This window comes from Neolamprologus brichardi, chromosome 9, assembly GCF_056152115.1.
Source record: "Neolamprologus brichardi isolate AB-2024 chromosome 9, ASM5615211v1, whole genome shotgun sequence".
NCBI classification, from domain to species: Eukaryota; Metazoa; Chordata; class Actinopteri; order Cichliformes; family Cichlidae; genus Neolamprologus; species Neolamprologus brichardi.
Genome location: NC_142112.1, coordinates 37,891,091 through 37,916,482, shown reverse-complemented (window position 1 = coordinate 37,916,482; position 25,392 = coordinate 37,891,091). Strand labels below are relative to the sequence as shown.

The following is a 25,392-nucleotide window of genomic DNA, read 5'->3' as shown; positions in this document are numbered from 1 at the left end:
TGTCCATGAAACCATAAAGCTGCACTTTCTTTTTGCCTTATAGTCTGATTTGTCATAACTTTTCCGTTTTGTGGTAAGCTTTTCTTTGGCTGTCACTTCTTCACCCTGACCTGTCTTATTTGGCTCAGCAGAACTAAAATATATATCCTGCTGCTTTTACACACGCACTAACATAACGCTCAGCGATTCTCTGCGTGATCAACCTCTCACATATTTAAGCTGCAGGAGATTTCACTTGTCATGTTTGCATAGTAAGCTAACGATTGATAAGACGATGTCAGAGGAATTGGTGCGCAAATTATCATCACTCACCAATCAGTGCTGTCGCTCTCCATACACACTTAACGCGATTGCAAAGTGAAAGCAAAAAACAAGCGCAAATTCAAACGCGATTTCAATATGTCACATATTGACAGTGGCTCACCGATGCCAATGACATAATTACCCAGCTACATTTCCGAAAGAATGCAAAAGCATTGACATATATTTTTCCTTCCTACCATAGCCCGACGGGCAGGGCAGAGATTGTCGGGCTAGCGATTTTGCGAGCCCTGCTTCCGTACTTACCTTTAGATGAGCCCACAAACCGAGAGAAACTCTGCGATGAAGCTGGAACTCTTTCCAAACACAGGAAACAGATCAGGGAGCAGAGACCCACGTGGTTCACGCTGATCTCAGCTACGATCCAGGAGACAAGGGTGGGCAGATCGATGCAGATATCGATCAGGACGTTGGTAGTGGTATATGATCAATACTTTAGTTCGTTTCTCTCCTCTGAGTTCAGTCCTTTACGTCCGTTTCATGACAAAGCAGCTCTCTCTGCTCGACTCCTCTCCTGCTCACACACTTTGCTCCGCCCCCTTCTTCCTGCTCTGCCGTGGTTTGTTGCTGTGCGGTCACGTGAATCAGCTGCACAGCGCAACATTGTGGGGTGTGTTCCAAAGCTACCACCTATCTTCTTTTGCTTGTGTTCTATGAGAAAGTCATCGTTGGAAGTAGAATTGTTAAGGATTCAGGAAAAGAGAAGAGCGGGGCTGAGAATTTGAACAGCCTTACTTTCATCTCTCTTTAACAATGTGACACCGGCTGTCCGCCCTGTTGAAACTACAATGTGCTGAAGATGGACTACAAAACAAACATCTTATTTCGCCACAATATGTTCTAACCCTGTTGTTTTATGGTGGTCATATAAATGAGAACCGTCTCTTAAAAATATTCCTTTACAAAGTCTGAATTTTAAAGAGGAAGTAACATTTTGGGTCAGATTTACTAACGTCTGCAGCAGCAAAGACGTCTTTTGATGTTAAAAAACTTCTGGATTTACTGAAGCGGCTCAGTGTTAGTTTGTAACTCAAAGTTTTGGCATTTGTTTTTGTAAGAGGTTCACTTTCAGGAGAAAAATAATTAAATAAGTCACACAAATGTAAATTACAAAATCTGTGGCACACAATTTACTGCAAATTGCACAAAATCCAACATTCAAAAAAAGAAAACTCATCCTGTCTTATGCCTGTAGGGGTTGTGCTAGTTAGGACAGTTTAATTTTATGATGGGAAATGTTTGTGGAACAACTGTGTAATTTGGCTTAAGTTTTTATTTCAGTTCCAAAACTTTGGCTCTGTCCTGAAATTCTCCAGTCAGTCCCAACGCTGAGTGTTTTGAGGCTAGCCCCATTTATTATTTCTTAATAACAGTTTTTAATGAAATCAAGCAGAAATGAGTTACACTTCTTTTGTTTTTGCAGTGCACACAGCTAACGCTATCTGCTGAATATGTAAAAAATAAAAGTTTTACTGTGTTACATGCCTGAATGTTGCTCATGATATGATGGGAAATAATGTTTTCCATTCTTTAGCACATTGAACAGTCAGTTTTCACAGAGTTCAGGTTTATAGGATGAAACAGTTTGTACTGATGCATCTGTCTGTCTGGTTTCCCCGATGTATAAATCCCGTCAATCCTCCTGGCACTTAACAGCGTACACTATGTTACTCTGTTTGTGTCGGGGGACCCGATCCTTGGGGCGGACCAATTTTTTGTGCAGCGTGTTTTGGGGTTTAAAAGCCACAGAGATCCGGTGTTTAGAAAAAATGCGTCTCAACTGCTCTGATCCTCCTGACACATACGGGATCACTACAGGTTTTCACTTAGGCAGCGGTTGTCCTTCTCTCCTGGATCAGCTGGAGCTTTCTTTAGATGCCTTTCCAGCTTTAACAACAGTCCAGCTGGGATAACCACATTTACTCAGTCAAACCTTAAATACTGATCCGTATGTGTAGGTTTACGGTACACGTCAGCTTTTGTTGTTTGATATGTTGTTTGATATGTTTATTGATTAGCATTCAAATATCTCAGTGAAGACAGAACAAAGATTTACCACAAAGCAAGAAAGCATGAGACAAGGCTAATCAAAAGGTATTGGCTGAAGCATTTGCTTATTACGCCAACCCTTTTAACAAAAGATCTTTTAGCATGCAGCTCCTGTACACAGGGCTCGAAGCAAATAATAAAATTCAATTCAATTCAATTTCATTTATATAGCGCCAAATCACAACAAATGTCGCCTCAAGGCGCTTCATAGATACAGAGAGAAAAGCCCAACAATCATATGACTCCCTATGAGCAAGCACTTTGGCGACAGTGGGAAGGAAAAACTCCCTTTTAACAGGAAGAAACCTCCGGCAGAACCCGGCTCAGGGAGGGGCGGCCATCTGCTGCGACCGGTTGGGGTGAGAGAAGGCAAACAAAGCAAAAACAAAACAAACAAACAAACAAACAAGAAAAAACACCACCACCTTAGTAAGTAACTACATCAAAGCAAAAGAATCAAGAGGTTTTCTGTTTTTTGTTTTTGTTTTGTTTTTTTGCTCTTTTCATTCTTGATATATATATATTTTTCTAATACTCTATTTTTAAACATATTTTTAAACAAGGAAAATGAACTACACCTTTTTAAATCACTGTCATAACTATTCCACAGGTTAACTCCTCTAACAGAAACACATCTCTGCTTTATATTTGTCCTTATCTTGTTTTTTTTAAAGAAATCTGTTCCCCTTAAGTCATATTGACTCTCTCTGACTTTGAACAGCTTCTGAGTACTGGGGCAAAGCAAGTTATTTTGTGCTTTATACATTATCTGTGCCATTTTATATTCAACTAAATCATAAAATTTCAGGGTATTCAGATTAATAAACAAAATGTTAGTTGGTTCTATATAGTTTGATTGGTTTATAATTCTTATAGCTCTTTTTTGCAACTTGAAAATAGGAAGAGTGTTCGTTTTATATGCATTACCCCATATCTCCAGACAGTAAGTCATATATGGAAGCAACAGAGTACAATAGAGTGTGTATAATGATTTTTTGTTCAGGACATGCTTTGTTTTATAGAGAATAGCAATGGTTTTTGACATTTTTGTTTTCACATGGTTTATATGAGACTTCCAACTCAGCTTATCATCAATTATCACTCCAAGAAATTTATTTTCGTACACTCTTTCAATTTCAATTCCATTAACCCTGATTTTAGATACATTTTTCATTTGTCTAGTGCCAAAAATAATCAATTTTGTTTTCTTTATATTTAATGATAACTTATTTACATCAAACCAGTTTTTTAATATATTTAACTCCTTTTCCGCTGTAGTCAGAAGCTGTTCTAGGTTTTTACCTGAGCAATACAGAGTGGTATCATCAGCAAACAATACAAATTTTAACAGTTTGGAAATGCTACATATGTCATTTATGTATAATATAAATAATTTAGGGCCCAGCACAGAGCCCTGAGGAACACCACAAGTTACCTTCAACTGCTTAGATTTTACATTATTGAATTCGACATATTGATATCTGTCATCCAGGTAACTTTTCATCCACTTGTATGCTAACCCTCTTATGCCATATCTCTCTAGTTTATTCATTAATATAGAATGATCAATCGTATCAAACGCCTTTTTTAAGTCTATAAAAACACCAACAGTATATTCCTTATTATCTATAGCATTAGATATCCCTTCTACAAGTTCCATCACTGCCATCGAAGTGGACCTTTTCACTCTAAAGCCATATTGGTTATCACTTAGGAGATTATGCTTCTCAATATATTTATCAAGTCTATTAACAAATAACTTTTCTAAAATTTTTGAGAACTGTGGGAGCAGTGATATTGGCCTATAATTGGTAAACTGACTTCTCTCTCCGTTTTTATGGATTGGAATAACTTTTGCTATTTTCATTTGTGAGGGAAATACACCAGTTTGAAAGGACAGATTACAAATGTATGCGAAAGGTTGCACTATATATTCTATAATACTTTTAACTAATATCATGTCAATACCAAAACAGTCAGTGGACTTTTTATTTTTAAATGTCTTCACAATGTTAATTATTTCTCTATGAGTTACAGCACCAATAAACATGGAGGACACATTCTGAGTAATATGTTTATTTAGGCCGTTATTATTTCTTGTCTCTGGAATTTCTTTTGCTAAATTAAAGCCAACATTTACAAAGAAATCATTAAATTCATTTGCAATGTCTTTAGTTTTATCAAGCACAATATCTTTATCTTTTTTAAAATAATCTGGATAATTCTTATTTTTTGAGCCCTTTTTGATTATACTATTTAATATCCTCCATGTTTCTTGTGTGTTACTTCTACTTTGCTCCAATAATTTGTGGTAATATTCTTTCTTACTTGTTCTTATAATATTTACTAATCTATTTTTATATAACTTGTACTTTATTTCAGCATCTTTTGTCCTCTGTTTTATGAATCTCTTATATAGATTATTTTTCTTTTTACATGCATCTTCTATCTTCTTCTATCAGCTTTTAGATGTCCCCCATACTGATGGAAGCTGGCGTGCACCGTAAACCTACACATACGGATCAGTATTTAAGGTTTGACTCTCATCATCCACTGGAGCACAAACTGGGTGTCATTAGGACGCTACAACACAGAGCGAACACCATCCCCACTGACACAGCGGCCAGCTGCATTTATTGCATTGAAATGCAGCCAAAGCCGCGGAGTCAAGGAGGCCATTTATGTGAAAAGGGAAAGACCATCTCTGAATCGAGGAGGGGGCCTAACGGTACATCTGTCACCATCTTACAATGCTGTGATTTCAGCCATTCCACAACTCTCTGTGAACGGTACTCATGACTCTGTACTCTTTGATCAGCGGGTTTTGGTCAGTGGTTGTTGATCAATGGTCATGAGAATTTGCATAGTTAAGATTAAGGAACTGACCTCAGTCATTATGAAAATGCACTGTTTATAAGATTGCGGAAACCTGCAGTCAGCTGAGACTGAAGAAGTATTCTTATTAATGTAGTGAACAGGCATCAGAAAAATTAGTCTTCTACAAACACAGATGTCTCTGACCATAAGACAATCCATTTATCAAGGAGTAAAATGACTGAACATGAGTATACTAAACAATGAAAGTATTATAAAGGACACTAGGAGAGAAATCATTGAATATTTACAAGAGAATAAGAATAGCCTGGTTGAGTCCACTTTAATTTGGGATGCAGTCAAGGTGATAATGAGAGGCTGGAGTATGATGAATTACAGGGCCAAACAGCTATAAACAGATGTCGCGAGAGGTGATATCCCAAGTGAAAGAAGTTAGACAACAGATCTGAAGAACAGACCCAATATTATGTCACAGAGATGGTTAATGATATTAATTTATCATCCACATAAGTAAATCCTAAAAACTTGATTGTTTATCTGAACGTAGTGTTTTCAGCGGTAGAAACATTTAATCTCTCATCTAAGTGACTTCAGTCTCAGCTGAACAATGGGCTGTGAGGTCAGTTCCTTGATCATTAATATGCAAATTATCATGTCCATTGATCAACAACGACTGATCTCATAAATGACTGTTTTATTTTCTCCCTCAAGCCTTCTTTCTACAACAGTCTTTTTACAAATGCTCTCTATACGCATTATTTTATTTCCTCCTCTGTCTTACCTGACATCAACAGGTTCCCATACCTTAGAATTCTTGCTTGTTTGACATTTCCTTTCATCTTTTTCAGTTCTCTTGATACCACAATCGGACTTAATCGTATGTTCTCATTCTTCTTCTTAAGGTTCAATATTAATTTGAATTCCTCTCTTACTATTTGAAGCACTCGCTTCATTTGAACCAATTTCCCCTATCGCCCGTTTCCAACTTGGCGTTCCAACCAGACTTTCATTGTCGTCAATTCATTCATTGTAGTCCAGTCAAAGGCCAGCTTATGCCAACTGTCGTCTACCTTCTTCCTCCAAAATTAAGCCAGCCTCCACGAGAGCTTCTCTAGCTAGGTAGGTCACACCTGCTTCCAGCATCTCACACTGGTAGAAACTCCGTGATGAAGCTGGAACTCTTTCCAAACACAGGAAACAGATCAGGGAGCAGAGACCCACTTGCTTCACGCTGATCTCATCTATGATCCGGGAGACAAGGGTGGGCAGATGGATGCAGATACCGATCCAAATATTTGTAGAGGAACCAGAGGAAAAGGCAATGGTGACTGAAAGAATTGTGACTGGAAATCTTTGTGTTTCTTCAAGCATTTTCACCTATAATTTGAGGGACTTCTTCAGTTCTGAGACCAATTGATGGAGATCCCAGATTTTAAGCTCTAGTGGAAGCGTTTCCTTTGGAGAGTCATTTACCAAAGTTGAAAGAGTAACCTTTATCCTTCAAGAAAAATCAAGAAGAAGAAGGAAAAAAAAAACTCCACACTGCACAATAAGAATATAGAAACTGATTTATTCATTTGACTACTGAAAAAGGTTTTCTTTAGCATCTTTGTCACAGTCAGTTTTGCAGTTTTTTTGCTGACAGAGTCATCACTCATGTCCCTCACACTAAACAATTAAAGAACCAATTAGAAATAAGCCCTGAGCTGACAAACAAGAGTCCTCTGAGAACTTTCATCTCTAACAGTTCTTTGATGCTTTATCCAAATTTTCTAAAAATACTTTACCCTCTGCAGGCCAACACTGTATATATGAATGTGTTCTTTGCTTGATCAAATAAAGCATAAATAGACTCACTGCTCCACCTTGTGTTATAAATTTCTTTATAAATTATTGCATTGAAATGCAGCCAAAGCCAATTCAGATTCAAACAGAATTTTAAACAGTAAAATAGAAATAAAGACTTCAAAAACAATGAAAATATAAAACTAGAAAAATATTGAACTTATTAGATTATTGCAGTGTTCTTCTTTAAACATGAAGTTTGAACTTTTGCTGTTATAGTAACTGGATGTAAAATATATTTCTATAGATTTATATTACAAGTACTACTGCTAAACACTATTGTTTCCTGAAGGAAATTTTTTTGAATGTAAGAGGGATAACATTTTAGAGCAATAAAATTTCCCACGCGTCTGACTAATAAAGGTTATCTTATTTATGCAAAATTAAAAGAAAGAAAATTGATGTGAAAAGCTTTACTTACACCTTGCCAAATTAAACATTCAGGATTACTCACTGCAAGTCCAGAAATCAGAGCTACGTCATCAGATCCAAGTCTGACATCAGCTGACACTTTTTACAGCAGATTCCAGCTGAACTCTGTGGAGCCTGATCTCAAGGATTTTAAGTTTAAGTCAGAAGAGGATCTTCAGATTCATTGTGATCCAGAGATGGAAGTGATTTCATGATGACGCTGATGTTTGCACAGAGCAGATAATGAAGTGTACGTTTTTGCACATTGGTAACAGTGAAAGAGTTTCTTTGAAACATGGGATCGTTTGTGTTTGGAGTATGAACTGAGATTCTTGAAGCTCTTGTCACACTGGTCACAGCTGAAGTTTCCTTCAATGTGTGTACGTTCATGATCATTACGAGTATTTGCACGAGAGAAGCTTCTGTCGCAGTGTCTGCACTTGTATGGTTTCTCTCCTGTGTGGACTCGTTTATGCACTTTAAGCTCACCTGGAGTGGTGAAGGATGACCCACATTGGTCGCAGATGTGCTTTTTAACCCCACTGTGGAAGAGTTCATGTTTTTTTAAATCACCTAACGAGGGGAAGCCTTTCCCACATTCTTTGCAGTAGTTCATTTTGTCTCCAGTGTGTCTACGTTGATGTATTTTTAGGTTTCGTTGCTGAGTGAAAGTATTTCCACAAAGGTCACATCGAAAGTCTTTCCCACCACCACAGTGACGACAGGGTTGAGAACTGGATCCATCTGTGTCGCCCTGCAAAGATACAAAGACAGTGTAAGTCAGGGAATTCCTTCAACTTTATTATCCTGAACGTTGCCTGAAATAAAGAGCATCTCTGCCAATGTCCAATTACATTTCTTCAGTTTACATTATAACACTCAGCTTACTGGGCTACAATAACTGTCTTTGATGTAGAGGAACAGCAACAAGCACTGGTACTCTGTCTGCAAACAGAGGCTCACCATACTTTGAGGAAATGTAAGTAAAACCTATAGACTATTAAAAGTAAGGCATTAAAGAATAAAGTTACGTTGAAACCAAGCACCATACTTTTTCTATGGCAAACTTATTGGTAATGTCACAAGACATTACCAATAAGTTTAATGTGTCACATTGCCCTCTTCCTATTGAAAAAGTTGCATCCAAGATGGCCGACTTCTAAATAGCCACTATGGTCACCTCCCATCTTGATGAGTTTACCCCCTCATATATACTAATGTGCCACAAACAGGACTTTAATATCACCAACCATTCCCATGTTATTACGGTGTATCCATATAAATGGCCTACCCTGTCTTTACATGTAACATTGTTATGAAAAAAAATGTCAAAAGCAACCACTGGCCCCCGTGCATCTTCACTTTATAAAATTTGGCCCTTTGTACAAAAAGTTTGGACACCTGTGCTGTGCATAAAGCAGGGGTGTCAAACGTACGGCCCCCGGGCCGGATCAGGCCCACCAACGGGGTTAATCCGGCCCGTGAGATGATTTTGTAAAGTATAAAAATGAGCAGCAATTTGTCAATAAAGAAACTGCTGTTCCAATTGTGTCCACTGGATGGCGCAATAGCAATTGTGAGCTACTTTGTTTTGCCTGCGAAATTTAAACCTGATGCAGAGTGCTCCAAGAAAAATGGTCATCCTCCTATTTATTCACAGAAGTGAATGGGAAAGCTGTATGTTTGGTGTGTTCCCAGTATGTTGCAGTGCTAAAAGAATAGAACCTCCGTCGCCACTATGTGAGTCTTCATGCCGACAAATATGACAACTTTCAAGGACAGCGGAGAAGAGAGAAGGTGAATGAACTGTTGGCGGGTCTGAAGAAACAGCCGTCTGTGTTTACTCACAGCCGAGACATCAGTGACGCTGCAGTGAAAGCTAGCTACCTTATTGCTAACGAAATTGCACTAGCTTCAAAACCATTTAGTGAGGGTGAATTTGTAAAAACATGTATGATGAAGGCATCGGAGATTGTGTGCCCTGAAAAGCGCCAGGCCTTTGCAAATATCAGCCTGACAAGAAACACAGTTGCCGACAGGATTTCTGATCTTTCAGCGGATTTGGACAGACAGTTGAAGCAAAAAGTAAAGTCATTTATTGTGTTTTCAGTTGCAATTGATGAAGGCACGGACATTACAGATGTTGCACAACTGGCAATTTTCATCCGCGGAGTTCATGACACATTGACCGTCACGGAGGAGTTCGTGGAGTTGGTACCGATGACAGATACAACGACCGCAGCTGATATTTTCACCGCACTCGTCGGTGCGCTGGACAGCGTCGGAGTGGACTGGTCCCGCGCTGTCAGGCTGGCTACAGATGGTGCGCCCTCAATGATCGGGAAGAAAGCAGGCGTTGTAAAAACGTTCAGAGATAAAGTGCAGTCTGCAAATGGAGGGCGTGATTTTTGGACTTTTCACTGTATTTTGCACCAGTTGCAAGTCACTGAAAATGGATAACGCCATGAAGGTGGTCATCCAAACTGTTAATTTCATCCGATCCAGAAGCCTCAATCACCGTCAGTTTGACAGTCTTCTCAGAGAGAAAGACCACATCTATGGCCTGCCATACCACACTGAGGTGAGATGGTTGAGCCGAGGTGCTGTGCTGAGGTGTTTCTTTGATTTACGAGGAGAAATTCAACAGTTTATGGAAGAAAAGAGCAAAACAGTGTTAGAATTTCATTCCGCAGAATGGATGCAGCACCTTGCATTTATGGTGGATGTTACAGAGCACCTGAATAACTTGAACAAACAGCTGCAAGTTGTCACGCAGTATTATGACAGCATACGTTCTTTCAAGTTGAAGCTGTTATTGTGGGAGATGCAGCTCGCTGGTGGTGATGCAGCTCACAAAGTGTGGCAGATATGAAGCGGTTTAAAGATAAAATAACGGGACTGTTACTAGAGTTTGAGCAACGATTTCAGATTTTTGGTGAACTGGAGAAAGACTTCAAAGTTTTTTGCTCGCCATTCACCGTGAATCCCTTTGATCTGCCCGCCAGGATCCAACTTGAAATAATAGACTTGCAGTGTGACTCGGATTTAAAGGGCAAATTTGCTGCAGCTGGCTTGAACACATTCTATCAGAATCTCTTGCCAGGTTACCCCAACTTGACAGCCCTCGCTGCAAAACTGTTGTGCATGTTCGGAACCACGTATCTTTGTGAGCAAGTTTTCTCTGTAATGAGCATAAACAAAACAAAACTGCGCTCAAGGCTCACGCACAGGCACTTGAATCACATCCTGAAGTTAGCTGCCGCTCAGGATGTGAAGCCTGATATTGATGAGCTGGTGAAAGCTAAAAAATGCCAGGTATCAGGAGTCAAATAAACTATGCAACCCCACTGAAAGTGCTGCATGAGACACCCTGATATAGTTCTGTGATCTGTGAAACAGTTCTGTGAATCACTGAGGCACTGTGTGTTTGTGTGTTCTTTGTCCTCAGAATTTTCAAATAACTTGAGATGTTTTATGATTAATAGCTATGTTGTGCCTGTACTATTTTGAACATACTGTCCACAGACACTAGCTTTATTTTTATGTTGATCATATTAAAACAAAGAAAACAATCTGAAGTTGTTGTTTTTAAGTTATATATACAATGATTTTACCAGTCCGACCCACTTGAGAATAGACTTTTCTCCATGTGGCCCCTGAACTAAAATGAGTTTGACACCCCTGGCATAAAGTTTTTATGTCCTGTTGAGATTTGAAAATTACAAATAATTTAAATAATGAATCAGAACAAGTGCAACTGTAAATCCTCAAATATGGATGCAAAGTTACAGTAATCATTGTTTTTAGTTTGAAGACTTATTATGTTCTTTACTGACGTTTTCAAAATTCCAGTAGATGCCATTGAGTCCAGTAGAATTACTACATGCGAACATAATTTAATGAGCAGAGTTGATCCAAACAGTCAGTCTTAAATTAGAAGACAAAAATATAAATACATACCTCACAGTAACTGCACTTGCAGAGTTTCTTTCTGGTGTGGATCTGTTGGTGGTCTTTCAGGTAACGTGGAGCTTTAAAAGTCTTCTCACACAGGTCACATTTATAAGGTCTCCCCACAGTGTGGGTAAACTTGTGGTCTTGTAACCGTGCATCTGTTGTAAACAGTTTGCCACACTGATCACAGCACCAAACATCATGTCCAGTGTGAATCCGTAGGTGTTTCTTTTGGGTCTCTACACGACTGAAAGTTTTTCCACAAATGTCACAGCTGTACGCCTTAATTCCAGAGTGGGTAACCTGATGACACTGTAACTGGCTACTGCGAGCAAAAGTTTTACCACACTGATCACAGGGGTACGGTTTAACTCCACTGTGGACAAGCTGGTGACTTTTTAAGTTTCCACGTCGGGTAAAAGATTTCCCACACAAGTCACAGGTGTATGCTTTAACTCCACTGTGGACGAGTTGGTGTGTTTTTAAGCTTCCAGTCTGGGTAAAAGATTTTCCACACAAGTCACAGTTGTATGTTTTAACTTCACTGTGGACGAGTTGGTGTGTTTTTAAGTTTCCAGGATCAGTAAAAGATCTTCCACACAAGTCACAGTTGTATGTTTTAACTTCACTGTGGACGAGTTGGTGTGTTTTCAAGTGTTTAGAACGGGCAAAATCCTTCCCACACTCGTCACAGCTGTGTTTTTTCTCTCCCGTTGTTCTGTGAGGTTTGTCGGCCTCCTGAGAGCGCTGACTTCTCGCTCCATGTTGGTCCTGCAGTGACAGAGACACAAACAGAGGCAGTGAGTGAAATGCAGTCGTGGAACAAACTGAAACTCCATTAGTGGAATCAAAGATGTCAACAAACACATTGTAGGTGTGTTACCACCAGAGATGGGCAGTAACGCGTTACTGTAATCCGATTACCTTTTTCAAGTAACGAGTAAAGTAAGGGATTACTATTGCAAAAACGGTAATTAGATTACCGTTACTTTCCCGTAGGAACGCTGCGTTACTGCATTACTAAAACTGTGATTTTGTTTGCCAGAATGTCTCATGACAGTACCGTAAGCAAGTGCGACGTTCGTGACAACAGCTGTGTGCAGATCAACAATGGATCATATATCGAGTGCGGGAGAGAGTATGAGCGTGCAGCGTTTAAAGCGTGGAAGTACTGACCTTACTTTGAGTTTGATTCCATAAAAAGTGACAAAAACATTAGCATCCATTGTGCGTGGGAAGAAAACTTCTTTTTACAGCGAAAAACCCCCCTAAACTTCCAAGCAAGCTACGAAGTAATGGGAAGTTCACAGAGAAACTGGTGGATTCTTCCACTGACTGCTGCGGCACACCTGCACCAGGGTAAACCTCCGCCTACCCCACTCCTGCTTTACAGGTGAAAATAAGGCAACAGGACCACTGAGTCTTTGACTTTATTTATTTTCTGCTTTGTTTTACTTGCATCTATTTGAAAGGCTGAGTGTAAACACACACACAAAAAAAAATTTATATGCTGGAATGTGCAGAAAATAGGTTTAAATATTAAACAAATTTCTTCCAGTCAGAGAATGTTGCATATAATTAAATGTTTGCTTGATGCATAAAGTTAAAAGATTAAAACTAATAAAACAAGTTTTAAAAAGAGACTTTTCCATTTGATTACATTTTGTATGATGGATTATGCAGAAAAAGTAGACTTGGGCTGAAAGATTTATCGCTTTATCACCTATTCAGGTTGTAAATCGTGTTGTTAAAAAGTAACTAAGTAACTAAGTAATTAATTACTTTTGAAAAATAAGTAATCAGTAAAGTAACGGGATTACTTTTTTGGGGAAGTAATCAGTAATTAGTTACTGATTACTTTTTTCAAGTAACTTGACCAACACTGGTTACCACCACCTTCTAGTGATAGTATCACATTACAATTATGAGCTACAATGAGAGTTGTGACGTGCACACAGTTTCAATAGCAGAGATATTTTTGCTCACCTTTTGGTTTGAAGTCATTGTTTCCTCTGTAGTGGCTGAGCTGAGTCTAAATGGCTCGTCTCCTCCTGATGATAAGCTGGAACAAAAAAATATATTTATATGTATTTCATCCTTGACAAAAAGAAGCTGTGATGGAAAGCTCTAAACTAAATGTCTTCAGTCAGTGTGTCAGCCTCCAGTTAACAACAGTGGTGAGAAACTGCACTACTGAACCTCCACTGACTGAATAACTTTAGTTTGGTGCTTCATTTGAACCTCATAGATTTTATTAAACAAACTGGATAAAAACTTTGAAAAACTGAAGGTGAGCTGATAGTAAGAGGGTCATCATCTGACACTAGGGTTGCCACGATTAGTCGACTAGTCATGATTACGTCGACCATCAAAATCGTCGATGAGTCGTTTGAAGCTTTGTAAGATCACAAAAGACGCAGGAATAAGTAGTAGGATTTAAGAGTGTAATAACGGACTGAAACAGAAGATGGCAGCACTGCATGTACAAGGATGCCAGCTGCTATTAAACCCCGAAGAAGAAGAAGTAGCTCTGTCCCAGAATTCATAGCGCAGCCCAGCTCAGTTTCCAACAATGGCGGCAGCTAGTTAGTTTTAATATTACTCTTATTATTCTTTCTGGGTCACAAAATAAACGTTTAAAATATTTTCAGGCGAGAATGTAGCTGTGTAAACCTCAAATATCTGCTCAGTTTATCAAGACACCACATATTTTCAATAGCTAGCCGGGGGCTAGGCTCACTAGAGCCGAGGAAACACCGGACTCCCGGCAAATCGTTTTCAAACCCACCGCCGTCTTTCGCTACTCAGGTTAAACATGATATATAAGTCACTTAACTTAAAAATTTTATTGTTTGGCTTTTTTTAAGTATTTTATTTGTTCCTGAGTAAATCGGTTTGGCTGAGATTAAAGTTATAGTTTTCTTTTTTACAGCTGAATAAACGTCAAGCAAACAACTGATTATCAGAAGTGTGAGATGCTCGAGAATTTACTCCGGTGTCCTGTTATATTTTAGATAGCAAGGAGTTTATTAAACTTCACCGAAACAAACTGCAAATTTCATTAAAATTTAATAAACTATTATCTTGTCTTTATTTTTAGTTAGCACATACCTTAAACACTTAAAGCTGTAAGCTAATGATAGTTATATAAGAGCAGATGCTGCTGGTGCAATAAGCTGCACGTTTTACGTTCAATGGATGATGATCTGATTAGTCGACTATCAAAATAATCGTTTGTGGCAGCCCTATCTGACACTACATCAAGATTCTCGGACCATGTCAAGGTTCACTTGATCCCTGCAAACAGGCACAAACTGAAACTCTCTAAAGCTTTTGTGAAGACACTGAAGCAGTGGACTGATGAGGCTGTGGAGAATCTGCAGGTGTGTCTGGACTGCACCGACTGGGAGGTTTTCAGGATTGTTACCAACAATTTGGATTATTATAGAGATGCTGTGATGTCCTGTGACATCCGCTTCTGTGAGGACAGCTGCACAGCATCACACACCAGGGTGAGTTAGAATAATGGCCAGCCCTGGTTCTCTAATATATTCATTGGGCTATGAAGCTGAAGACATGATCACTTCAATGAACCTGACCGAAAAGGAGGTGAGTGAGTACCACACGCTCAAAAACAAACTTAAGGCACACTTTGTAGTCAGAAGAAACATTATCTTTTAAACGTGAAAAGTTCAACCGAAGGCAGCAAGAAGTGGGAGAAAAGGCAGATCGGTTTATTACATCTCTATATGCCTTGGCGGAGTATTGTGACTACGGGGCGCTGTACAGTGAAATGATAATTGACAGACTCGCTGTCGGAATGAGAGACAAGAGGCTCTCGAAGGAACTGCAAGTGGATGCAGAGCTCATGTTAGAAAAAGTAGTGATAGGGATTCCTCAAAGTGAGCTTGTTAAGAAGCACCAGGATCTTCTTAAAAACAACTTCAAGCAGGAGAATCCTTGCAACGTGGACATCATTAGCAAAGATAAAACATTTCAAACCAGAAAAGACTGTGCCACAAAACACAGAGAGGAACATGAAACATGACACAAGGCAATGCAATCGATGTGGAAAGACAACACCTCACAGCAAAAAGCTGTGCCCAGCCAAAGAGGTAGTCTGCAATCAGTGTAAAAAGAAAGGTCACTATGCAAGAGTGTGCAGGTCGGGGGCACTGGGAGAAATATGGGCAGCAGGTGGTGACGTTGAAGAGAGGGAAGTAGCTCAGTAGCATCTGATAGAACTGAGGATGCATGGATGACTAAAAAAAAGTTAACAATATAAAAGCAGTTAGCAGTTACAGAGAAATTTACAGCTAACCTGAGTACTCCGGGCAACACTACAATACTGTGTATGTAGTAGCAGACCTGACACAAGGGTTATTTAGCTGCCCAACAAGTGTAGAGCTTGGGTTAGTGGACAGAGTAGAAGCAGTGTCACTCACTTCAGCAGAGGCGGTAAAGCAGCAGTTTCTGGAGCTACTTAGTTGTTTAGGACAAATGGAGGGGGAATACAAAATTGAGCTTAAAGCAGATGCTAAGCCATTTACCTGTTGACCCCAAGAAGGGTCCCATTTCCCTACTGCCTAAAATCAAAAAGGAGCTAGCTTGTATAGAAGAGTTAGGGGTAATCTCCAGAGTGGAGTAGTCTACTGTGCAGGAATCTTTCCAGTACCCAAACCAAACAGAGAAGAAGTGTGTGTATTGACTTGACCAAACGTAACAATTCTGTGAAAAGAGAAAGACAGATGTTGCAATCAGTATAGCACACCCTAGGACAGCTAGAAGGCGCAAAGTTCTTCTCAAAACTCGATGCTAACTCAGAATTGTGGAAAATACCTTTGTCCAAGCAGTCAGCTCTTTTCACAACCTTCATCACGCCATTTGGAAGGTATTGTTTCAATAGACTCTGTTTCAGCTTATCTTCAGCTCCTGAGCATTTTCAAAAATGAATGTCTCAGGTCTTGGAGGGGCTGGACGAAGTTGTCTGCCAAATGCATGACATTTTGGACACACAGGCCCAGCACGACAAGAGACTAGTCGCAGTCCTTGTGTGGTTCACAAAAGCAGGTGTGACATTGAAAAGTGAGAAATGCGACTTTGCAAAAACCTTAATCAAGTTGCTTGGACAGATCATTGACAGTACAAGCGTCAAAGCAGACCCAGAAAAAATGAACATGGTCAGCAACATGGAGGCACTCACTGATGTAAGTGGAGCGAGACAATTCCCGAGAATGGTTAATCATCAAGTCAATGTTTCCCCACCAAGCAGAAAAAACACAGCTATTGAGAGAACTACTCAGTAGCAAAAAAAGTGCTGTTGGAGTGAGGCTCAACAAACAGTGTTTGACAGCATTAAGTCAGAACTGAGTACTTGGCAGTCTACAGTCCCAAAGCACAAACAACAGTATCAGCCTTAAGCATCCTCCTATGGACTGGGAGCAGTGCTACTTCAGAAACAAGAGGAAGACACAACCAAGGTAGTGACCTTCACTTCAAAACCATCAACCCCCACACAACAAAGATATACTCAAATAGAGAAGGAAGCATTAACCATTAGGGCTGCCAGGATTTGTCAACTAGTCACGATTACTTCGACTATTAAGTTTGCCGACGACTAATTTAATAGTTGACGCATCCTTTGAAGCTTTGTAAGATCCTGAAAGACGCAGGAATAAGTAGTAGGATTTAAGGGTGTACTAACGGACTGAAACAGAAGATGGCAGCACTGCAGCTACAAGGATCCCAGCTGCCGTTAAACACCAAAGAAGAAGAAGCAGTTTCCAGTATCGTAGGTGACAACGTTACAGTGATGCGACAAAGGCTGTCCAAACTAGAAGACTTCTCCAAATGTAGTCGACAAATGCGTGCTTCATTTCCCCAGATTTGAAGGATGGGTCAGGTGTATTCTTCGTGACCAACCTATCCCAGAATTCATAGCGTGGCTCAGCCAATTCCAGTTTTCAACTATGGTGGCAGCTACTTAGTTTTAATTGTGTGAATGCCGTGAGGAATGCAGCAGCTTTCAGAAAAGACATCAGCTTCTACGCAGTGTTTTCTCAGCGGTTTCTCCTTCTTCTGCTGTTTTCAGATTCCACTACACGGCATTCACACTGCATTTTCGCAGGAAATGCAACTTTTCTAGTTCTACCTTCTAACTACTCCCTCAGTTTTCATCTGATTTTCACCATTCAAACTTTAAACTGTTCTGCTCCTTCTGCTAATGCCTGCTATATCTTTTGGTGCACAAAACTTTTATTCTTTGAGATATTAAGCTTTTTATGCAATTTTTTGGCCCATTTTGCTGAATGGGACCACATTATCAGTGTGATCACCAGTTTTGCTTGCACAAGTATTTGGCCCCTTGAACTTTTCCACATTTTGTCACCTTACAGCCACAAACATGAATCAATTTTATTGGAATTCCACGTGAAAGGCCAACACAAAGTGGTGTACATGTGAGAAGTGGAACGAAAATCATACATGATTCCAAACATTTTTTTTTTTTCACAAATAAATAACTGCAAATTGGGGTGTGCGTAATTATTCAGCCCCCTGAGTCAATACTTGGTAGAACCACCTTTTGCTGCAATTACAGCTGCCAGTCTTTTAGGGTATGTCTCTACCAGCTTTGCACATCTAGAGACAGAAATTCTTGCCCATTCTTCTTTGCAAAACAGCTCCAGCTCAGTCAGATTAGATGGACAACGTTTTTGAACAGCTGTTTTCAGATCTTGCCACAGATTCTCGATTGGATTTAGATCTGGACTTTGACTGGGCCATCCTAACACATGGATAGGTTTTGTTTTAAACCATTTCATTGTTGCCCTGGCTTTATGTATAGGGTGGTTGCCCTGCTGGAAGGTGAAGCTCCGCCCCAGTCTCAAGTCTTTTGCAGACTCCAAGAGGTTTTCTTTCAAGATTGCTCTGTATTTGGCTCCATCCATTTTCCCATCAACTCTGACCAGCTTCCCTGTCCTTGCTAAAGAGAAGCACCCCCAGAGCATGATGCTGCCTCACCATATTTGACAGTGGGGATGGTGTGTTCAGAGTGATGTGCAGTGTTAGTTTTCCGCCACACATAATGTTTTGCATTTTGGCCAAATCTTGAGAGTGCGTGTATCTCTGATCACCTTCCTGTTCTGTTTTCTGCCACTGCACAAGGTTCTGTTGCTGCAGTTAAAGCTCCTTCACGCCGCCACCGGATCATCAATACTCATGTACCATCCCAGTTCTCTGCTGCTTTCAACAACTCTGAGCTCTCCACGGTGGACTGGATTGACTCCCTGTGTGCAGAAGATTTAACTGCTCTTTTTAACTCAACATGCACTTCTATTCTGGACTCCATCGCTCCCCTAAAATCACTCCGTCCCAAAGCTCACACTGAACCCTGGATTACAGACTCTGTTCGTGCTCTCAGGCGCTCCTGCAGGTGTGCTGAGAGAAAGTGGAAAAAGGACAAGCTGCAAATCTCCTTCAATATCCTGAGAGACTCTCTTTTAACTTATCAGAAAGCTGCTAAAGAGGCTAAGTCCTCCTACATATCTAACCTGGTCAGCAGTAATGTCCATAAACCTCAGACTCTGTTTCGTGTTTTAAACTCCATTGTTGATCCTCATACGTCCACTTGCCTCATACCTTCTGCCACCCTCTGCAATGACTTTTTATATTTTTTTGTTAATAAGATTTCCTCCCTGCAGTCTGTCATTCCACCTCCACCTTTCAATCCCTGTGTTTCTCCCTCGTGCCAATCTGCCTTTAACCAGTTTGAGCTAATTTCTCTTTCTCAGCTGCATGAAACAGTCTGCAAGGTCAAGTCTACCAACTGTTCCACTGACGCTATCCCCTCTCGTCTTCTGAAGCAGGTCCTGGACTCAGTTGGACCTGTCCTTCTGGTCCTGATCAATGCCTGTCTCAGCTCTGGTTGTTTCCCAACATTTTTTAAGCATGCTGTTGTTCAACCTCTCCTCAAAAAGCCTAACCTGGACCCATCTATACTCTCTAACTATAGGCCCATCTCCAATCTGCCCTTTCTGTCCAAAGTACTGGAGCGAGTTGTCCTCAGGCAGCTCCAGTCATTTTTAGACAACAACAGTCTCTATGAGAAGTTTCAGTCTGGTTTTAGAGCTCGTCACAGCACTGAAACCGCCTTACTGAGAGTTTTTAATGATTTGCTTTTAACTGTAGACTCTGGTTGTGCTGCTGTCCTAGTAACCTTAGACCTGACAGCAGCCTTCGACACTGTTGATCACAACATACTGTTATCCCGCCTAGAACACTGTGTCTGTTTGAAAGGTACTGTCTTAAAGTTTTTCCAGTCCTACCTGGATAACAGGAGTTTTTCTGTCCACCTCGGTGAACTGTTATCTCCCAGAGCTCCTTTAACTTGTGGTGTACCTCAGGGGTCCACTCTAGGCCCCCTGCTGTTTACTCTGTATTTGCTCCCTCTGGGCGATGTGCTGCGCAAACATAATGTGTCCTTCCACACCTTTGCTGATGACATTCAGATCTACCTCCCTCTGAGGTTAGACTGTAAGGACTCTTTGCAGCTGTTATTCTCCTGTCTGTCTGACATTAAGACTTGGATGGCTCTTAACTTCCTACATCTAAATGAAAGTAAAACTGGAGTCATTTTGTTTGGGCTTCCTAAAGACCCCAACCTTTCCTTTGATTTTATGGGACCCCTAACTTCCAAATGTACTTCCTCCATTAAGAGCCTCTGTGTTACTTTTGACAGTGCTTTTAAATTTGATAAACAAATCAGCTCCGTAGTCAAGGGATCTTTTTATCATCTACGGATTTTAGCTAAAGTCAAGTCCTACCTGTGCAGGAACGATCTAGAAAGGGTGGTCCATGCTTTTATTACATCACGGCTGGACTACTGTAACTCCCTTTATGCTGGTTTAGATCGTTCCTGTCTGCATCGCCTCCAACTGGTGCAGAACGCTGCTGCTCGCATGCTGACCGGTTCCAAAAAGAGAGACCACATCACTCCGGTCCTCTGCTCTCTCCACTGGCTCCCAGTTGCTTTTAGGATTGATTTTAAAATTTTACTGCTGGTTTTTAAGGTTCTTAACGGTACTACACCTCCTTACCTGGCAGAGCTTCTTAGCATTTACCGCCCCAGGAGATCTTTGAGGTCAGCAGACCTGATGCTTTTAGATGTTCCCAGGTACAGATTAAAGACTAGGGGAGAGAGGGCTTTTGCTGTGGCTGCACCCAGACTGTGGAACAGTTTACCTCCTCACATCAGATTCTCCACAAGCCTAGGAACTTTTAAAACTGCTCTTAAAACTCACCTCTTCTCATTGGCTTTTAGCAAGGTTTAACTTACTGTATTAACTTATTGTTTTATCAGTGAGGTGGTTTATGTACTTGTGTTTTATTGTATTTTATATTTGTATTTTATTGTACAGCACTTTGGTCAGCCTTGGTTGTTTTTAAATGTGCTTTAGAAATAAACTTGACTTGACAAATCTTTTTGTATAACTGGAAAATGCCAAGTATGGACAGTTTTTGTGAGATACCAAATCTCCTTTTCAAAACACTGAAAATTACCTCCATTATATTTTCCCACCAATTCCGAAGTCCTGAACAGCTCCATAAGATATGTAAAATCGAAGCATTTTGACCATCACATCTCCAACATTCGTCCGTAGAGGCCAGGTTCCATTTATACAATTGTTGCGGTGTTCAATGCCACCTATGGATTATTTTAAGTTGAATAAATCTTCTGCCTGTTTCTTTATAACTAGTATTAATATTTTGAAAACATGAATCCCATTCAACTGAAGATAGGTCCAATGCCACGTCCTGGGCCCAGTAGCCCTTAACTTTAAGGAGAGGGTCAGCCGACCGTTCTTGCAATACATGATAAATCTTAGAGGTAATCTTAGAGGTAAATCTCAAGAGGTCTTGAGACCAGGACTTCCACAGGGCTGCCCACAGGACAGGACAGGTTCCCAACCACTTTGATAATGAACTATGTATTTGGACATATCTCCAGAATTGATTACGCTGCAACTTATACAACTCCACAATTTTATCAAAGCTTAAAAAACATTTAGTCCCACCATCAAATAAATCTGATACATTAAGGATGCCTGCCTTACACCACTGTAACCAGTCAACCGATGTCCCTCCAATTAAAATTATTTTATTCCCCCATAAGGTTGCCGAAGGAGATTTAATAAAGTCCCAGTGACCCACCCTATGTAATTTACACCACAATGTCTTCGCATTTGCAATTATAGGATGGGTAAGTTTATGACTGGTATCAAACAGCTCCCTCCAAGGAGAAATACCGCCATTAACTTCTGTCTCTATATGGGACCAGATGGGTTTAACTGGTGCAGTAGGTAACCAAGCTCTAAGTTGTTTCACATTCATCACCCAATAATACCATTGGAAATTAGGCAATGAAAAACCTCCTTGTTTTGTACTCGCTTGAAGTTTCTTAATACTTAAACGATGTGGTGAGCTACCCCAAAGAAACTGCCGAATCAAAAAAATCTAGATAAAACGAATAAAACTGTCACCAAAACCAAACTTTTCTATTGTCTTAAACCAGTGGTTCCCAAACTTTTTTTGCTGCCTCTCTGTGCAAAATGGGTTTAAAAACATAAACAACTGTGGGATACTGTTTGTCCGTGATTTAGACAGGGGGAACAAATTGTAGCAGGATCAGCCTGATATTATTTGTATCCCACTGTAACTTTACTGTATAAAGAGCTAACATCTCCAAAATGTCAGGAGTAGTTAGTCATTACAATAAGTGTTTGAACTAAAAATCAAAAATGTGGGATACTGTTTGTCTGTGATTTGGAGAGCCCAGCGCGTGCTCCTGACGAAGGGAAAACTACCTCGGCACTTGTGCAGGTGAAACCATAGGGAAGATTTGCTTCACCATATTTTCTAGTTTTTGGCTTAGAATGAAGTTGGTTTGGAAACATGTTCAGCGATGCTTCATCTCCTGCTTTGCGTTTCTGTGGGCGCCCCGTGCTAGCAGTGTACAAGCATTGTTTTTTGTTTTTTTCCCCCCCTTTTTATACCGCGCTCCCCCTGCAATGGCTCTGCGACCCCCTAGGGGGCGGGCCCCACACTTTGGGAAGGTCTGTCTTAAACAAATAATCCCACTCAACACAATCAAAAGCTTTAGCAGCATCCAGCGATAGGGCCACTGTTGGATATACTGAATCATATACATAATACATACATATACGACCTGCTAAGACCCTTGACAAGATTTTTGGTCAGAAATCAGCAAAGATATGGGGCTCAACCACTTGGGTCTAAAGGGTCTTTCCCAGTTTTAGGAATAAATGTTATAAGTCCAGAGTGCATTGACTGAGGTAATGAGCCTACTTTAAACGCCTCATTATAAACATTGAGCAACAGGGGACTTAACATATCCTCAAATGCTCTATAGAAATCCAATGGTAACCCATCTAATCCTGGAGCTTTATTAAGTGACATACTGTTAATTGCACGGGTAATCTCCTCCGCTGTAATTGGAGCATCTATAATCTGCTGGTCAGTAGTAGAAAGCTGTGGCAGGTTTAAATCAGTAAAGAATGCTTCGAATTTCTGTTCATCTAAACTACCTCGTGTAGAATAAAGATTATTGTAAAAGGCCCTAAATCCAACATTTATAAGTCTAACAGAAGTTGAAATAACCCCTTCTGATTGTCGTATGCCTGGGATATGGTTCATACTGTCTTTCTGTTTAAGACGGTATGCTAATAAACGGCTCGGGAAATCTTTTTGTAGCCTAAGCCTGCTTTAAATTCCTTAATAACTTTATCCCTGACCTGTCTGGTGTGTTCTTCGGATTTCATGGTCTTTGTTGTAAAGGCTCACCTTTCAGCACATTCACTTCACCAAATGCACCTTGTTTCTTTTCCTCACCTTTGATTGGGTGTGGTGCTTGGCCTTAATTGCACTCACCTGTCACTCGTTATATAAGGACTGCACTCACCTACCCTTCACTCCCACATGGGGCGGCAGCTGAGGTGAGTACTCTTTGAGTCTCCTGAGTTCATGTATTGTTTCAAGTTACTTAAATCATACTTTGTCCTTTGTAGAGATAGCAGTCCATGTGTGTCTTTCCTTCCTTTACCCATTATTCAATAAAACGACAAAACCTGTAAATTGTGTCTGTGTTCCACCTGCTGTTCATCTAGATGAAGACCCCGCTCAACCTCTTGTTTGCATTCAAGAACCAAGGCAGTAGGGCTGGGCGATATGACCCAAAATTCATATCTCGATATTTTTTAGCTGAATGGCGATATAAGATATATATCTCGATATTTTTTTTATAAAGCCATAAGGTAAGAACAAAAAGAGAGTTCTTAGTCAAAGCTGTGTCCCAGATGTCACATGGGCACTTTTACTAGAATGCAGCGCAGATGTACATGAAAAAAACTACTCAAAAATAAATGAGCATTTATTAAATAATAATGCTCCATAAATAAAAGAAAACTATGTTGTTTTTGTGCATAACAAAGAGCTCACAATTGTGCAGTCAAAATGTAAACTAAAAGACGCTGAGCATAATAACAAAGACAGATTTCACAGCTGCTCTCTTTCCAAGTTCGTGACTGACAGCCTGGAGTTTGAAATCCGCTTCATAACCGTGTGTCTTACAGGTGCCATTTATGGTCCTTATACACACACAGTAGGGTAATATTACGTTGAAGCACAGTACGTATCACTCCGCGAGGCTCCTCAGTAGCCGTAATGCTCCGACAATCCATCAAACGGTGCAGCTCCGTAGCTTAGCAAACTCGTACTAAAACATTTTTGACAGATTGCTGAGCGTGGTGTACCACATTAAATCGGTTCGCGGTCATCAAGCACAACCAGAATTCATACATAAGGCGCGCTGTCGATTTTTGAGAAAATGAAAGGATTTCAGGCCGTGTATGTCGTTAGCGCGGTTAGCTCGTTAGCGTGGTTAGCTAGCTAACACGTTGACGGCGTCCAGGGGGCGATGCGCAGTAACTCGTTAACGGAGATTTGCCGTGTCCATCTTGTCGCTTCCTGCAGGTGAAGCGATGGGGGAGGAGGGGGAGTTGTGTTCAGTGAAGGAGAGGCGAGGCCGAGTAACGTTGCGTAAAGACAAAAGTGTACGAAAGAGAGGCAAACTTGTGGCTCCACAACTATAATTATAACGTAACATAGACTATATCGATATAAAAGATATTGTCACATCTTGTATCTCGTATAAAAATATATCGATATTTTTTAAAAACTCGATATCTCGCCCAGCCCTACAAGGCAGCACCCTCCTGTAAAGCAGCAACCAGCTACATCTGATGGTTTGCATGCACAAAAACCTTCGGTACCCATTACTGCTAGTTCTAGTCACTCTGTTAGCACTAGAACACATGTGTATAAGCTTGAGGGTCCTTCTTTCCCAGACCTTACCAGAGAAGATGAAATCCAGTATAGGCTGTTACGAATGGCCCTTACTAACCTGCTTGACCCTCATGAGACAGAGCACTTTAAATATCATGTCCTTCTCGATCATCTGAAAGTAGACCAAGCTAAACGGTTAGCTATTTCCTTTTCCTATGCTCCTGACCCATACACTCAAGCCATCAAAGCTCTTGATGAGCGTTATGGGCAACCAAGACAGCTAGCATTGAAAGAGCTACGTAATATACTGGAGCTTCCTCCTACCCTTCCTCCAAAACAGTCTTGTTGCTCCCAATATTCTCTTAGACAACTTCTGAGGCCGTCACAGAGCAACTGTATTTGTATTGACATTAGATTACACACAGGTGCACTCTATTTAGTCATTAGCACTCATCAGGCAATGTCTATGGGCAACTGACTGCACTTAGAACAAAGGGGCCACACCCCACTTTTCAGTTATGTATTTGTAAAAAATGTTTGGAATCATGTATGATTTTCGTTCCACTTCTCACATGTACACCACTTTGTATTTATTTTTTCACGTGGAATTCCAATAAA

The 25,392-nt window shown here is 40.3% G+C and overlaps 1 protein-coding gene across 1 annotated transcript in view; it reads right to left on the bottom strand.

The window, feature by feature from the left end:
- The window catches only part of LOC148101626 (uncharacterized), a 36,754-nt gene that overhangs the window by 8,959 nt on the left and 2,403 nt on the right, over positions 1 to 25,392 (bottom strand). Inside the window, exons 2-3 of the mRNA XM_087846629.1 lie at positions 13,402 to 13,477; positions 11,422 to 12,186 (exon numbers count right to left, since the gene is read on the bottom strand). Coding sequence (XP_087702755.1) covers positions 11,422 to 12,186; positions 13,402 to 13,419 — 783 coding nt within the window. The 5' untranslated portion in view covers positions 13,420 to 13,477. The remainder of the gene's footprint in view (positions 1 to 11,421; positions 12,187 to 13,401; positions 13,478 to 25,392) is intronic.